At 36.7% G+C, this 17,013-nt stretch overlaps 2 protein-coding genes across 3 annotated transcripts in view; one reads left to right on the top strand and one right to left on the bottom strand.

The window, feature by feature from the left end:
- Positions 1-1,647, top strand: part of LOC106520566 (transcription regulator protein BACH1) — a 7,029-nt gene extending 5,382 nt beyond the window's left edge. For both annotated transcript variants that reach the window (XM_014012740.1, XM_014012741.1), the window contains exon 5: positions 449-1,647. In XM_014012740.1, the coding sequence (XP_013868194.1) occupies positions 449-817 (369 nt within the window). In that variant the 3' untranslated portion in view covers positions 818-1,647. The remainder of the gene's footprint in view (positions 1-448) is intronic.
- A 3,521-nt stretch (positions 1,648-5,168) lies between these two features.
- Positions 5,169-17,013, bottom strand: part of LOC106520564 (glutamate receptor ionotropic, kainate 1) — a gene marked incomplete at its 5' end in the record, with an annotated part of 17,555 nt that continues 5,710 nt past the window's right edge. The window contains 13 exon segments of the mRNA XM_014012738.1: positions 5,169-6,124; positions 6,212-6,437; positions 6,658-6,875; positions 6,982-7,100; positions 7,895-8,118; positions 8,199-8,402; positions 8,525-8,638; positions 8,983-9,021; positions 9,584-9,691; positions 12,410-12,553; positions 14,788-14,961; positions 15,368-15,421; positions 15,861-16,042. Of these exon segments, the coding sequence (XP_013868192.1) occupies positions 5,835-6,124; positions 6,212-6,437; positions 6,658-6,875; positions 6,982-7,100; positions 7,895-8,118; positions 8,199-8,402; positions 8,525-8,638; positions 8,983-9,021; positions 9,584-9,691; positions 12,410-12,553; positions 14,788-14,961; positions 15,368-15,421; positions 15,861-16,042 (2,096 nt within the window).

Genomic DNA, 17,013 nt, shown 5'->3' with positions numbered 1-17,013 from the left:
GTTTGTTACACTGTGAAGGTAAAACATACATAGGAGAATTTAATTGTTTTTATTGATCCGTGGAGAGCTAAACTTTTACATGTAATGTGATTGTTTTCATGAATTTATATTAAATAAATCAGATAAAAAATAGAGTAACGTCATCACAGTGAGCAAAATACAGTATATGGAACTGCATGAGTATTAATCCTGAAGGAAAATATTATTGTTGCTGAAATTATAAATACATTTTCACAATGCAAATCATCCTAAAGGAGTCCCTTTTTTGACATAATAGTCAGTTTTCACAAATCTACTGAGCTGTAGGAATTACAAAATAATCACAACAAGTATAGTTAAACCATGCTACAGAATGTGGTAGAAAAATCCAACAATTTTAAGAACAAACAAGATGTGCAGCTATGATGAGTGGACAACGTGAGTGATTTTACTGTTGCTTTTTCCACAGAAAAGTGAGAAAGAGCGGCTGCTTCAGGAGCACAACAAGTTGCAGAAAAACCTGAAAGAGATGCAGCAGAACCTGTGTGGTCTGTATAAAAGTGTCAACATGGAGTGCGACTCCGACCAGGACCACTTGCAACGCCTCGCCAAGCTCTCTTCACCAGACTTTTCCATCCCTTGCCACAAATTTGTGGAAACAAAGGAAGAGTCGCAGATTGCCATAGAGATGGTGAGTTCCACCTCAGAGTGTGATCCAAGTGTGCATCCTTCAGACTCGTTACAAACTGGTGAACTGTTGGCCAAGACGGAGGAAGCAGGTTGTCCTGTTTCTGCTTCTGTACTCAGTGCCTGTTTGGACATGACCAACAGTTTGTAAAGCGAGTCAGTTTTCAATGGTTTTTTAAAACGTGCAGGACTTCAACGCAAACGGTTTAACAGTGGTTTTATAACAGTATGCTATTTTTGGAAAGATTTGCTTTTTCTTGTGCATTTCTTTGATTTTTTTTTTTTTTTCAGTATGATGGTGTTTTGAATTTACTCATAAATGTCATTCATTTTGATGCTGAATTTCCTTTGCTGCATAGCTAAAGTGAACAAAACTTAAAAACTTTGAAGGTGCAGGCACTTTTTAGGCTTTTTTCTAAAAGTTTTCAGTCACAAATTAGGATTATAGAATTAATCTTAAAAATAGTCATTCTCAGGTAATGAAATTGCATTTTAAGTCTTATATCTTAGATGCGTAGAAATACCCATCATATGCACAGAGGACTTTCTTTTCTTTTGTCTTCACTAATAAATGTATTGGCAATCTTACTGAAACTATCATTTGAACTGCATTGCTGTTTATTTCAAATTAACTTTTCAGTAATGTTTTTGCAGATTATGTAACTTTTCAAAAACATTAATTGAATGCATGCTATAGTTTAAATGGTTCACTGTCAGCTTCCCGTATAATTTGAAAAATGGTTCCAGAGAGTGTTAAAATGTCACATAAGTTGTATAAATGTGCCTTATGTTTTAGTGTATGATCAGTTCAAAACGACAGTTAATGTTTGTTTTATCTGCGTCTCAAGCACTGTTGCACATTAACCCAGAGCTAATGTTGAAGTAATTTCTTACATTTAGGTCTGTCTGCATGTTCAAGCTTTTTTTTTTTTTTTTATAAAATGATTTTATAATTACTGACTTAAATAAAAATTTTATTACAACTAAGTTTTTTTTAATGTTAACTCACAAATGCTGGGAATTTGTCAACGTTATATTTTCAGATTTTGGCCAGTAGATGGAAGTACAGCTCTACCTCTGCTGAAGTATGCACTTGCGCTGCAAAAAATTTTTCTTTTATCATAGTTTAAAAAAAATCTAAAAGAGAAAACAAGTAGAAATGCATATGTTAAACTTGCTTTTATCAGCCATGTTGAGAAGACACAACAGCCAATTGAAAAAACAACAAAGAACCATGAACATAGGCTGTGCATTAGAGTGAATTTAAAGGCAATTTTAAATGAACCTGATTTCTAATACAAAGACCAAAGATAGCAGAGACCGTCAAGCCAAACTTTATACGTGGAGCATATTTCAGGTGTAACAACCCAAGAGGAAATAAGAAAAAGTTAATTTTGTCTTTTCTGTTCGTCAGATCAAACGTTGATTCATCAGTGTCCAATCTGCTGAATCATGGCCAAAAAGCATTTTTGCAAAATACTGTTCTTTCACAAAAAAAAATAATGTTTGACTGGGTAAAATTTTGTCATTTAAAATGCTAAAAAAAATTTTGAATTAAAAATGTTGTAAGATATTTTAACATTTCAAAATTTTAACCCGAAGTGTGTTTTTTTGTGTCGCAATTCACACTTCTTTTCATCATCAAATACATTTTGATTTATTCCTAATAATTAGGGATCATTAATAATGACAGTAATATCTCAAAGCATTTTTTAGGTGTTACATATGAAAACATCAAATCATGGTTGAGACAGCCCCAAAGACATGAAAAATGCTTATTCCTATTTCATTGTTTTTCATTTTTCATTCAGCATTCCATACCATTTTATTTTCTGTTTTATATGTGTATATTTTTTAACAAAAAGATTGTAATGTAAAATCAAAAAATACCAGAACCTCGTCAAATCTTCACCTCCTGATCAAAGATCCTTTATTTAAAACAAAGTGCTAGAAATGTATTTAACTTGCACTTAGTTTTCAACCCTTAATGTGGGTATCCATTCTTGAGCTGCCAAAAGAAAGTTGTGTTTTTTTTTTTGTAGTTTTGTCAAAACACTTTTGTCCTTGATATAATTTATTATTTTTTATCCTTTAAAATTGTGTTTATTCAGAAAAAGAAAAGGTTAAAATTCTGTCTCTGAAAAGTGGATACACGTACAGATCTGAAGCAAAGCTGAGACAAACTGTATGAACTCAGAAGGATTACATAATAACAGTACCACAAAATGTGGTCCTCTTGTGCCACTTTGACACACATCAGTGAAAACAGTTTTCAATTAGTAAAGTTTTATAGAGCTCTACATGTATTTATGAATGTACACTCAAAACCTAAGATGTTTTCCCACCTTGGCGTCTCCTATACACAGTTTAGGTCTTGGAGCATTGTAGTGCAATAGTAAGATTATCCTGTTTTTCAAGCTAAACGGGACGAGAGACTTGATTTGAGGCGGAAACAGCTGTGCGCTATGGCAAGGTCAGAGGCCCATAATCCGCGGCCTCGTTCATGCAAGATTAAAAACCTGCTCTGAGTTTTGATTAAGAATGCAGGGTTAGAAGATTAAAGACCAGCAAACAAAATGAAAGCAGTTAAGGCCCAATCCTGGAATTCATCAGAATAGCAAAACCTTAAACAGTCATGATGTGAGATTAATGCAAAGCCCGCTGTATCTGTCTTGATGAGTCTTGTGTGTCAAAGCCTATAAATGTCCCTTTAGCCCCAAAATCTGGACGATCTTTTACTTTTACAGCATTGTTTTATTCCACCTGTCCTTCTTACTTGCTCATTCACAAAAGTGATTCCAATTAATCTTTGTTTACTTAGTGGAAATGGACAAAATAGTTGCTTGAGTTCAAATATTTTTGTCATACTTATTATTGATTTAGTCTTCATGACGTTTTTATGTTTTGTAGATTTTTAATTAAAATAAAAAGCATTTTTCCTAATCCTCACAAAGAGGAGATTCCACTTTACTTTGGAAGCAAAGTAGGTAGAAAAAAATGGAAAAGAAGAAAAGAAAATCTAAATCTTAGACATAATTGATAATATCATATTTCATCGTGATGACAGATAGCTGTTTAAACTGTGCAGATAGAAGTGCTATCTGCCATGTCTTGTTAAAGTAACTACAGGGTATTTTTAAGAGCTCTATGGATGCCATGTCCAATTTAACCTAATGTTTGAAAAAAAACCTGTCTGATGTGATCTGCAGATTACAGCCTGATAAAATTAGCTTTTAAATAAATTTATTCACAATATACTGTAAATATTAAATGTGATACTGATTTCTGTTCTAAACCCAATAATAAAGAATTAAAGAGGTAATAGGACACAAGTATAATATGAATGTTTCTCTAACTTGGCTCAGAATCCTAGAGAATGACCCAACGCTTTTAATAAATTCCAGAAAATGTTCTATGACCTCCTTGTCTGCTGAACCACTGCATCCTAACTGATTACAAACCAAGTGATGAACTTCAGGTTCAGGTTAGTGCTGAGAAGGGAGCTGTGTCCTATTGACAGGATTATATAAGTGAGGACCATAATACGGTAATCTTCGAGAAGTGAGAGAAAGCAGGGGACATGGTGACCCCAGTAAACTAGAACCCTGATCTGTACCAGTCAGATTAACAGTTGATTGACCAGAAAACAAATTACACTCACATTTGTCATTTTGGCTTCAATTCTCCTCGTGTTACATTGGGACACTAGTTGAACAAGTGAAAGTGTCTGGATAAAATACTGTAGTCGTACTTACATCAGAGGAGGAAACTTTACAATCTGAAATCAAATTGTTTTAATTTTGCTTTAAAAGGAAATGATCCATGCAACTCAAAAAATTAATAAATAAGCCTCTGACTTCTTGATCTAACTCATCAATTTACAAAACAATCCCATCAAACTTTTGATAAATTAGTCTACACATGCATTTATCAATATTAAAACTAAAAGCAGGTGAGTAAACATATCCCATATCCAGATACAGTATATCTATTACAGTCTGTGTGTTTAGATGTGGGTTGTGCTGCATTTCAATCCTTAATGTGACAAATTCTATAATAGGGACACAAAACCAGCAAAGCTCAGTTTTAGCCGTCAGATTAGCGCAATCTCACTGTATTTGCAGGATTTTCTAATCTGTCTGTCACGGCTGCTAATGTTTTACATCAGCTTTGTGCAATGTCTGTTTATAATCCACTACCTTCTGAGGATGTTATGTAAAAGGCTAAGTCTGCATGAGGTGACTACTAGTCGGATGAAAAATAAAGACAAAGGTGAGTCAAAATGCAAAAAGCTTCTTTAGCAAGGGCAGAATGAGTTGTTAGTTTAAAGTAAAAAGCAAAGCATGAAGCAAATACATGACAAAATATAACCGTGAAAATATAACGCCAAGAACACAATTTTTTTGGCATTGAACAAAGAAGCAAAAACTGCCTTTGATCTATTTCATGCATAAATGTGCATTTTTCCTAAAAAAAAAAAAAAGGATCAACATTAAAACAAACAAAATTCAAAGGTTTAATGTTGTATTCTCACATATTTTTAGTCATTCAGTAACAATTTCAACAAAACTTATACAAGCACATTCATAAACTTCATGTTGGACAAAAAAAAAACAACCCATTTCATAAATAAATTCTTGAGGGAACACTCAATCATAAACAATTTAGAAATAAATGGCAATGAATTTGTCAAAGTCTTTGTGCGGTGTTACTCTGAAACGGAAAACCTGTCGAACCCACAGCAGTTATTGAAGTTAATATGGCAAACATGTCTACAAATGATACAACTTACCATTATTTACCCACAGTATAATGGCAGAACAATAAAACGTCACCCATGCAACACGTTATAATGCCTTTTTTGAAAAAACAAACAAACAGAAAACAGCAAGGCCAAAATGGTCAAGTATCACAACTGCAATCATTTGTCATCAGAAATAAAAGAATTCTAATGTAATCTTCCAATCAAGACATACATAGAATCTACTACTAAAAATATATATATTTTAAAAACTTCCATTTTGATTGTAACAATGCAGTTTTAAAGATCTAAGTTTAATCAGATTTCAAATGCTTACTGGCCCTCTGATTAGTGTAGTCCTGTAAAGACGACGACAACACAAATGTGTAGTAGGTGCAATAAAGTCTTTGAAAAAGTCCCCCATTTATTAATACTTGTTGTGCCACTCGCACTGGCCAACACTCACCTCCTCAATGTCCAAGTTTTTCCTGGATTTGTAAATAAACTCTCCAATTGCGACAAAAACTGAGAGGACGAGTCCGGCTGCCAACACAATAAAGATTCCCCCGATGTTCTCCACACCCAAAGCACTGGCCTCCTTGCTGTCCTCTTCTGGACAGCCGTTCCCCCGCCACCATTTCTCCTTCATCATGTGCAGCTTCCCTTCTTCCTGAAGTTGCAAGATAGCAATGGTGACCTTGTCCCTGTATGGGGAGCCTAGGGCATAATGCAGAAATCATGCTTGGATCGTGATTCTATGGCAAATAATGAGCATTTATTAGTTATCAGTTTCATTTGCCTTACCAATTGGGGTTCCCACACCGTAGCCCTTGGAATCTATCAAGCCTCCAATCTGTGTGAGGTTGCAGTTGCGCTGGCTGATGTACTCGATGCTGGTGGACTCCATCAGAAGAGCGTAATCTGTGGTGAGGACCCTCTGAATCCCCTCTCGGTTGTTTTTCACCAAAGCCGTGTTTTTCCTGCTGCTCATAAACGCCCACATTTTCTCATATGTTGAGATCTTAGATTTCTGCGGAATCAGAATCAAACTTTGTGAAAAATTAAAACCATGATCAACACAAAAAACATATATTCAACTAAATACTTTTGATACATGAATGACACGTGTTTGTAAACTGACAGTGTTTCCTGTTTGACCTGCTTATTTTATGGTAGCGGACTAAGTAATGGTCATATTTGCATCCTCTCTAAGAATCATATTCTTATTTTTTGCAAAACAAACAGATTACCTTAAAAAATGTCATGGTGGAGCCATCTCTTACAGCCCCATATTCAATTTTTGTTTGTTTGGCCAAGTCGTCTGCAGAATCAATCGGTGAGTCCATTCTCTCCACAGTGAGGAAGGCAGCCAAATTGGCAGTGTATGAGGAGATAATAATTAGTGTAAAAAACCACCATATTCCTCCAACTATCCTTGTTGAAAGAGCCTTAGGCATGAGTTCAGAGCCTGTTGGGTATCAAGATGAGTTAATTACTAATTCTCAATAATATGAATAATGAATCATGGACTTTTTACATGAATTATAATATATTAATTTCAACTATAAGCATACCTTGCTGCATAAGGGCTCCAACTCCAAACCAGACACTGTTAATTAGAGTGAAGTTGTTTTCAACCACATCTGAGTCTGGATTACAGGGGTGAGGGTTGTACCACTCATATGGAGTAAACCTGAAAGTAATGAAATTAAACCGCAAAAACGAGTGACAACAATATCAACAGTTAAAACTAAAACTCCTGACATATAAATCCTCTTTTTCCAGTTTTACTAATCTTGTCTGCCTTGCTGCATCCTCATTGGTGCATGCCCGTTTTTACTGTAACATTTATAAATGTATAATCTAAAAAAACAGTCTCGCTGCTAGATGGCCAACTCTAGGGTTAGGGTTACTCTGAAATATGGAACCCTTACAAGTAGGGCTGCCACAAACGATTATTTTTATAGTCGATTAATCACCGATTATTTGTTTCGATTTGTCTAATCGGATCATACGTTAATTGAATATAAAACWTACAGCTTATCGCGCCAGAATGCAGCTGCTATTATATAACCATGGTTAGATTTTAGCTATATGCTAACTAGAAATAACTGCAGTGGAAGGTAAGTTCTGCTCTGCAGATATTGCACAGGTTTCTCTTTCATTTTCTTAAAACGATCCCAAACTTTTGAGCTCCGTAGCCAGGTAGCCATGATACCAGAGCCTCTCTGTATAATGTATTGTGACGTCCACGGCCTACCCTGGTTACCACTACTGTGCATGTGTGTCAAGGACAGAAAGGCAGATGTGGCAGTGGAAGGTGTCAAAGCAGTTGAGAGAAAAACAAAGTTAAAAAAAAGACGACTAATCGACTATTAAATTAGTCGATGACTATTTTAATAGTCGATTAGTCCTTGACTAGTCGACTTATCATTGCAGCCCTACTTGCAAGCTAAATGAACTTCATTTCATTTTTATAAAGTTTACCTGGCAATGACAAACAGCACACAGCTGACACCAAGGCATGCCAGCAACACATACATCCAGATATCAGGAGAGAGCGGGTTCAGAAAGGAGAACACTCCTGGATTGGTGCCGTTAGGTTTGTGGTACAGGATGCTGATTCCTAGCGTCATGAAGGGCTTGGAAAAATCGATCACCTTTTCTCTGACATATGTGATGGTGAGAGGGGCCACAGCGAGGTCAGCCACCTGGTTACAGAGCATAATCTCAGCAACGACGTCGACCATTTTCCTTCATCTTCTCTAACCATAAACTGATCAGTACTTACATGATCTATGAGTTCCCGAACCATGCCGTTCCACTCCCCCTTGTCATTCTGAGCGCCATATTTGCCATCTGACACCAGCTTTACTTCATAGGAGAAGCCCAAAATATTGGAGAGCTCTTTGAGCAGGTCTAGGCAGTAACCCTCAAAGCGGTCATTCCCATATAGTGGCTTATCGGATTTTTTATACATGACATAAGGATTTTCCTGGAATAAAACACAATAATAAATTGGTTTAGTGTGTGAAGGCTGAAACATGCCTGGCCAAATGCTTGCTGATAAAAAAAACAAAACAAAACAAAAAAAAAACCCATTTTTTTTGTTCATACCAGAATAGTAGTGACAATAAGGGTTCTGTTGGCCATTGAGTCGGTAATATTTGTGGAAGAGTCCTTGGTGGTTTCTGTTAAATTAAGGCCCATCTGGGAGTTCCAGATACCAATCTGTAAAGATTGAAATATTCAAATAACCACACTGTTAAGACAAAACAGCAATTGCCCAAGAGACTCACGTACAATCAAGGACAGTAATACAAAGGGAAAAGAAACAGGTGGCAGAAGAATTACATTAGAATAATAAACAAGGATGAGAGAGTCATGAAAGGAAAAGGAGGGAAGGAAACAAAGCACGTCTTAGAAAAACTTGAAATAACACGGCCAGCGCTGAAACATCAAGCATTTCTTTCCACCTGTGAATCTTTTCTTTATACAAAGGATAGACATCACAAATAGGTAAATTACTGAAGATTAAACATCTATTCATCTGCCCAGGCAGTTTAAATACAGACCTTTTTCCACACTTTATTCAAGCGGTTGCCCGTCATTGACTTGCAAAAACAGTAAGGAGAAAGCAATTTACTTACTGAACCACAAGCTTAAAAACAAGTACAAAAACACTGACTAATTCTGACTTTTAAGTTTATCTATATAAGGAAAAAAAAGCTCCTCAGGTAACACATTTGATTCAATTTAATTTCAGCTTTTACTTTCTACTGAATTCATTTGGCTGCATTTTCTTTGCAGTGATCAAAGACTGAACGGGTAACAGGCTCCCTAATGACCTGCCAGAATGCAGAGCGGTGGTGTCAGTGTGATTAAAGGAGCATTCAAAAAGTACAAGCTTAAAAGGACAACTGTTGCTATTTGTAGGGTTGTGTCAAAACACTTCGTGACATTTCTGGTGTAATTTAGACATCTGTTATTAGGATTTTTGTATGTTTCAGCAAATTATATTGTATATTTACAGTTTTTCTACAACTATTCTAAAAAAAAGGTAGAATAAATAGCAGATGCCTTGTTAGTGTAAAAACATTCTACTCTGTCAGAAAAAGCTGTGAAGAATCGACATTCATGCAGAGCTGCACAGTGCACACAGGTCAGAGAGTTCACCTTCTCCAAGCCGTCCTCCTTCAGACTGATGACATCTAAATCAAATTCTTTCCGCAGACCATCCGTCTTGTTTATAATTATTTGTCCTGTCAAACCGTCCCATTGTGTCTGTGACCAAGAGAGGACAGAAAACACGAGTCATGAATCGCTCAGGTTTCATTTTTGTCACAGAAATCACTGCAGAATCAAGGAAAGGCCCAGAAAAGTGAACGAAAACAGGTCCTAAATGAATAATGGATGAGTTCTTCATTAAGCACAGAACGCTAACAAAGACTGAATTTTAATAGATGTTTTTGCATTGGCTAGACCCTCAATGGAAATACTAAATGTCTGCATCTACAATCTAGGTCATTGGGACGATGACGTAAACGGAGCCGGCAGATATGGCCTCTGACTGCTTAAATGGAGAGCAGCAAGAGGGAACATTGCTCAGAGAAATTTTAAATCAGTTGATAACAAAGTGAGCTCAGTAGAATAACAGGTAGGCTCAATCTGTGTAGGCTCAGAAATAAAACACATTTCACTCGTGTCAAAAACGCTCAGTAGTCAGTTTTTATCATGAATGATAGATGATAGAATTCTGGATTGTAAATTTGTAAATGTAAGTGTTTCACACTTTCTCCTGCATGAAATAATGGTCTTTTGAAAGATAAGAGGCTAAATATACCAAATGTGAAACAGTGTCATTTGGTTCTTTCTCACGAGCACGTAGGGACGCCTTGATATGCATTTTTGAGTTTTACAAGTTCATCTGAGGGATACAAATCAAGGGATGTAAAAGAAAAAGTTAATCCAAAGAAAGAAAATCATAGAAACTTTGGGGTTTTTGGGATCGTCGTTCACAACTCCTCCTTCTGTTCACCGATTGGCCCGGTTAAAATTCTACCAGAGAAATCCTTGTTTATGGGAGAAATCCCAGACTGAGCAAAGAAGGGAAACTAGAACTGAGTGGATGTGTGTAGGGCCAGGCTATACGAAATGTAAAGAAAAAACAGAATTAAATGATTTGCATATCTCATTAACTGATTTTTTTTACAGTGAACAAGAAAATAACTTTATTGAACAATTTATGGTACAATTTCTTAATTTCGATATTTGATATTTTGCATTGTAAAGGAAATATGAAATGTGAAAATCATATTTTTTTACTTGCGTTTATTTTTACTCAATGTTCCAAAGTTTTGTTTGTTTGTTTTTTTAATTGGATTGAATTTTTTAATGGTCTTGTCATCATGTGATAACTTAATACTGAAAATAAAATACACACTGAACTCATTCAGGCCGAGTAAAAATGACGAACTTTCATCTTCTGAAAAATATTTTGAGCGTTAGAACCACAACCACAACAAAATTGAGAATAAATTGAATCTACGGTATATTAAATCTAAAGAATATTGACGAAGCACAGTTTCCCGTTTCAAAGCCTCCAACACTCTAAACCTGATCACATGACGAGAACGACCTTTGACACCTGCGGGAAGTCCCAGGATTTTTTTCAGTGCAGCTGCTCTGTGATTAGTCAGCTTCTCAGTCTTATTGCTCACAGCTGTCACATGTACTCGACCCCTAAGTCCAGATTTATTCCTGCCATTAAATCTTGTTTTAAATCCTCACCAATCAAAAGGGTCTCTGTCCCGACCATGTGTTAGCATCTTTACTGTGTATGTAGGGCTGACATGGAGCTTCTCTGACTACAAAATCCAGATTGGCTTAAGAAAATAAATAAAATCTGGACTTGAAGAGTTCCTGTTAAATACTGATCGGTGGTTTGTCAGGTCTTAAAACGTGTGTGCAAACAACTATCTTGTCACATTAGATGTATTACTTTTCATGTGGACTGCATTACTTCCTGCATTAGCTACTTCCCTCTGAGGCTGAGCTACATTGGTGGATTCAGGTTTTGTCTCAGGCCACATCTTATCATATCACACCCAAATCAGTCCAGTTCTGTAGGATGTGTTGGGGAATGATGAGTGGGATTGTGGTAGTTAAAAGTTAATTACTAGTTGTACATCTAAAACTCTTAACTTTTGGAGTCAATTCAAATCAAGATGGCCGCCACAGCCAGTCTAACACAGGACTTTGTTTATTTCAGCTAACTTCCTTCAGTTCTCTGCCTGATTGTCTTTTATGGTCCTACTGAAAGGATGGTGTTGAGGGCTGAGATTAAAGAATTACACGATTAAAAAAAATTTAATATTGGCTGGATCAAATATTTATTTTAGACAAAAAGGAAAATATGACCCTTTTAAATGAATGCACCGCAATGAAACTGCATTTAATAGGCAGAATGCAGAACAGTTCACTCCTGATCTTCCCTGGATAAGATAAATTATGTTTTCAAACCTCCATGAGCTCGAGCAAAAACGGTGATCGTAACTCACAGACACTTAAAAAGCTCATTTATTCAGACGCTGCTCTCTGAGATTTTGGTTTGTTTGAGTCTGTCAATATTCAGTCCCCGGTTGAAGATGAAAGAAACGTCTAATTAGAGAATGCAACATAACATGAGGGCCTATTAAATTCTAATTAACACATCTCAGCAGAGACAAGAAGACGCTCCCACAAATAAACCATCGTGATTTGTACAAGACAAACAGGATGTTTTCAAACCGTGTGTTTGATGATTATGTTTGTCTCGTTGGTTTGTGTCGTCTGTTGTTAGATCAATAATTCAGGCAGGAAAATTTTGCTTCTTTTTCCAGCAGAGTGAAAAGTATGCAACATAATGCCTTCTGTAGTTTGGTGTTACTTAAAACAGCAGAGCCACGCTGCTATTTGTTCTGATGGAACAGAAAGGAAGAACAGGTGAACGAATGAACTCACATCTTTGAGCAGGTTCATGAAGCGGGACCCGAAGCGCCACGGTTTGTGCCGGTGGCACTGGAGGGAGCTGACGGTGATTTGGGAGGTGCGCTGCGAGGCCGCGGCCACCATGTAAACAGCGTCGTACATCAGAGCCGATTCCGTCTGAAAGAGAAACACGGCCCCGTCACCATCCATCTCCAGGATCACTTATCGCACCACGCCCACTGATGTATGTGCACAGCACCACATATCAGCTGCAATCACACGGGCAAGCACAATCACTCACTGCAGTTTGGTGTGTCGTTTTCAGACTGTACACACAGCACCCACGGTGGATAGTGACATCCTGAAATGAAATCTAAATAAAACTGTACAGAAGTCCTTTTACAGCCTTGAGAAACATCTAAATATACATTAAAGCAATTCAACTGCTGGTCCACGGGCCAGTGACTTCCAGCCAGCTTGCCAATGAGCCCCAACCACTCAAAAATAAAAATAAAAATTAAAAAATATTGATTTTTTGTTCTTTTTTAAGCTTAATTTAATATAAAAACAGATTTCAAATCACTTGTAAATTTAAAACTGATGTCTCAATGCAACAAAATAAATTTAAAAAAGTAAAAATGAATCCTTGTTCTGTTACATGCTGCAGTGCAACACGAGTTAATATTTTTTCATAAGTGAGTTTTTGAACAAGTCACGGCAATAATAAACTCCTGTATTATCTTTCCAAAAAGTTGTACGTTGTTGAAAATATTAGGTCCATACTTCTTTAACAAGCAAATATTTTCTACTATTATTTGTGAAACAACCACAGCTGCAACAAAGTGACCTACATGTAAAATAAGAGGATAAAGAAAATAATTTTAAAAATGAAAGCAATAAAATATGAGAAAAACTAATTAAATCAAGTCTCAGGCTGTGGCAAAATCCAGAGAATAGAAATGTTTTTTTAGAGTTTTGAAAGTTGTCTAACAGGACGTGGTAGATTGTTCCATAATCTTGGAGGAGCAACACAAAAACATGTCTTCTCTCAGCTTACGGTCGGATCTCGGCACCTTCAGGAGCAGCTAAAGGCACCGATGGATGAATCAGCTCAGAGAGGGAGGATGGGGTTTCGTGCACATTCAGGCAGTTCATTTTTTTCATTTGAAACAAACCATTTAAACTCTTAAAAAGTCATCACTAAAGAAAAGGTCACACCCTCTAATATTTTTGTTTGGACAAGCTTCCTAGACCTGAGCGACCGCAGCAACCCCACATCATAGCCCCGCCCCCACAGGCTTGTACAGTGGGCACTATCATGGGTGCATCCTCGAAGACGAAGGGTCCCCACTATCCTTCCAGTTTTTAATAATGTGTCACACAGTCCTTAGTGGTTTCTGCAATCTTCTTAAATGTTTCCTCAGCTTGATGCCAATGATTTGACCCTTCACATCTTCTCCACGACTACAGGAGTGGAGAAGATTGGCCAGGCAGTGCAGAGTTGTAAAGTAACTAAGTACAAATACTTTGTTACAGTACTTAAGTGGAAACTTTGGCAATCTGTACTTAACTTGAGTAAAATTTTTTCAGCCAACTTTTTACTTCTACTCCTTACATTTTTACACAATTATCTGTACTTTCTACTCCCTACATTTTTTAAAAAAAAATGTAAGAAGTAGAAAGTCATTACTCCTATTTCATTCAGGTTCATTATTGTTAAAAAAAATTCAATCCCAATAAACTGTGCCTTTGAATTTAATTGTGGTTGGTTGAGACATATAAATATATACCATTCTGACACATATTAGTTTGTACACAATCCATCACAGCTGAACACCTTTAAAAAATGTTTTTGGAAAATCTAACCTCTCATTTTTATTCAGTACTTTTACTTTTAATAATTAAGTACATTTTATGTCAGAAATTTACTTTTTAATACTTAAGTACAAAATAAATCAGATACTTTAAGACTTTTAGAGGAGACTTTAACTTTTACCAAAGTAATTTTATGATAAGATACTACTAATAAAATAATCTTAAAATGAACTCTAAAATGAACAGGTAGCCAGTGGAGGGGAGTCAGAGTGGGGCTGACGGAGGACTGGCTGACTCTGAGCATCACAGTAATCAAGCTGAGATGTGACAAAGGCAGGAATTATAGTTTCAACGTGTTGTTTCGTAACAAATGGTTTTCCCTTTGCCAGCTGCCTGAGATGATAAAAATCGGCCTCGAATACCGCTCCAATTTAGGAATCTGATTTAAACTCACTTCATTTTAAAACCTGAGTTACAAACTGCCTGCTTTACATGCAGCGCCAGAGGGGGAAGGTTCACAGGAGCCACCACTAACATCTGGATTCTACAATAAACTGAAGCACAAGCAGAGCTTCAAACAGTAACTTTAAACTCACTGTCATCATTCCCTCCGTCATCCCAGTCTCCACTTTGGTGGGAGCCTGCAGTCGCTCCATGGCCCACCTCTCCAACACCGAAGCCACTTTAGGATTGTCCACGTTGAGCAGCCGAAACCCCGTCATGTTGACCCCGCTGTAGCGGTACGGCTCCAGGTCGAGGGCGAACAGGTCCTGCACAGATCGGGGGGAAGAATTAGTGCACGTCTGCTTAAAAAGATTACGTGCGCAGCAGGAACAGAGAGGCGCCTGAATGAACTGTGGAACACAATAGATGTAATACCGTGGAGCTCTGCCAACGGCACTGAAAACATCTGCTTATAAAACAAACCGCAGATGTTACAGTTCATTTACATAAGCCTTTCCTGGAAGAATCCTCAGGTGAACACAGACGTCTAAACCTGGATCAGATTAATGCACCTAATTATGTTGGAGATAGTCTTCTACTGGCAAATTATTAGCCTATAGTCATCCATAACTTTTCTGATATATAAAGGGCAACATCATGTCAAAGATTTTCATGTATATTATATTTAATAAAGGTTTTCTTTGGGTTTGAAAATAAAGGTGTTTTTCTTACCAGTGTGGTGAAGAAGTAGTGATAATACTCTGTCATCATCCCCATGGACAGAATCTGAATAAAATGAAGCAAAGATTTTAGAAGTTCCCCTTAAATTATAGCAAAAAATATATCTGTCACTATGAAATAAATACAACCAGATTTAAAAGCAAATTTAGCAATACATGCATTTTATGATTCGGCTCATTTTGCATTGTTTGCATGTTTTTCCCGTTGAGAGTCCAATGAGTATGTCACAATTTGCTCATGTTAGCGTAGTGTCTCCAGTTAATCTCCTGCTCAACATTCGGTCCTGAACGTGTACGTCTGGCTCAGAAAAGGCTCTGCTTGGATTTGAAAACGAAAGCAGGATTTCTGAAATAATCTCACTCGCACCCAATGTTAAACAAGAAGCATGCATTACAGGCAACAACAGCAACAAAGGATAACCTGAGAGTCTTCTCCAGTAATAAATTCCAATTGTAATTAATCCAACTTTACTAAAATGTCTGACCTGCTTTAGAACATCTGCTGACGTTTGGTACGAGCAGTCAAAGATGACAAAGAACTCCTTCCCTTTCTTCATCTCCTTCAGCAGCGGCCGGGCATCTTTGCTTCCTGAAGGAAGCTGTCGGATCTTGATTTTAATGCTGTATCTGGACGGAGCTTTGATCAACTCTTGCAAACGAATCAGTCCTTTAAGTCAAAGAGCAGAAGACCAACATTATGAATGTAAAGATCTGCTTTGTTGGGAGTTTTGCTGCAGAAATGATTGTTTTATACCCTCTGAACAGGTTGATTTAATGTCATTTGTTACAGTTAATGTCTACAATAGATGTCAGATGTTACAAACAAAAACAAGAAGAAGACTGAAATAATTACAAAACTTTAGCCAGAACTACTATCCAGGATTGGATAATAAAAAGTTTATTTTAAATTGTCTATAAAATGCACTGCAGATTTAAAAAAAATAGAAAGAACGAGAAAGAGACCCTCAAGAAAGAGGCTAACATGCTGCATAAGAAATGGTTCAATGTCCTCTAAATCCAAACCAAGCAAACACAGGAGGAGCTGGAGAATAACTAAAGCAAAATCCTTCAGGAAGAACTTCAAGAACTGATTTTGCAAAGTAAGCTCAAACCAGTAATGCAACAGGAAAATCAGGCCTTTCCAAAGAAGTTATGCAACTCAACAGAGAGGTTTACGAGATTTAAAATCTGTTCAGGTCAGCAGTAATGAAGGTCAGGAAAGAAGGATAGATCAGCAAAAAAGGGCAGGAAAATCAAGGGTGTGCGTCAGACTCTGAGTGTGGTAGAAGTAAGGATTTTACCTCAAGAAAGCACAATGACATAAAACTTTGCTAAAGATGAAAGTGTTGGAGCAGAACGGAAGGAAGGAAGAAAGAAAGAAAGAAAGAAAGAAAGAAAGAAAGAAAGAAAGAAAGAAAGAAAGAAAGAAAGAAAGAAAGAAAGAAAGAAAGAGGAAGGAAGTAAGAAAGAAAGAAAGAAAGAAAGAAAGAAAGAAAGAAAGAAAGAAAGAAAGAAAGAAAGACGAAGGAAGTAAGAAAGAAAGAAAGAAAGAGGAAGGAAGGAAGGAAGTAAGAAAGAAAGAAAGAAAGAAAGAAAGAAAGAAAGAAAGAAAGAAAGAAAGAAAGAAAGAAAGAAAGA

This window comes from Austrofundulus limnaeus, unplaced genomic scaffold (assembly GCF_001266775.1).
Source record: "Austrofundulus limnaeus strain Quisiro unplaced genomic scaffold, Austrofundulus_limnaeus-1.0 Scaffold94, whole genome shotgun sequence".
NCBI classification, from domain to species: domain Eukaryota; kingdom Metazoa; phylum Chordata; class Actinopteri; order Cyprinodontiformes; family Rivulidae; genus Austrofundulus; species Austrofundulus limnaeus.
Note: the sequence above shows the minus strand (reverse complement) of the source record. Positions and strands in the feature narration are given on the sequence as shown.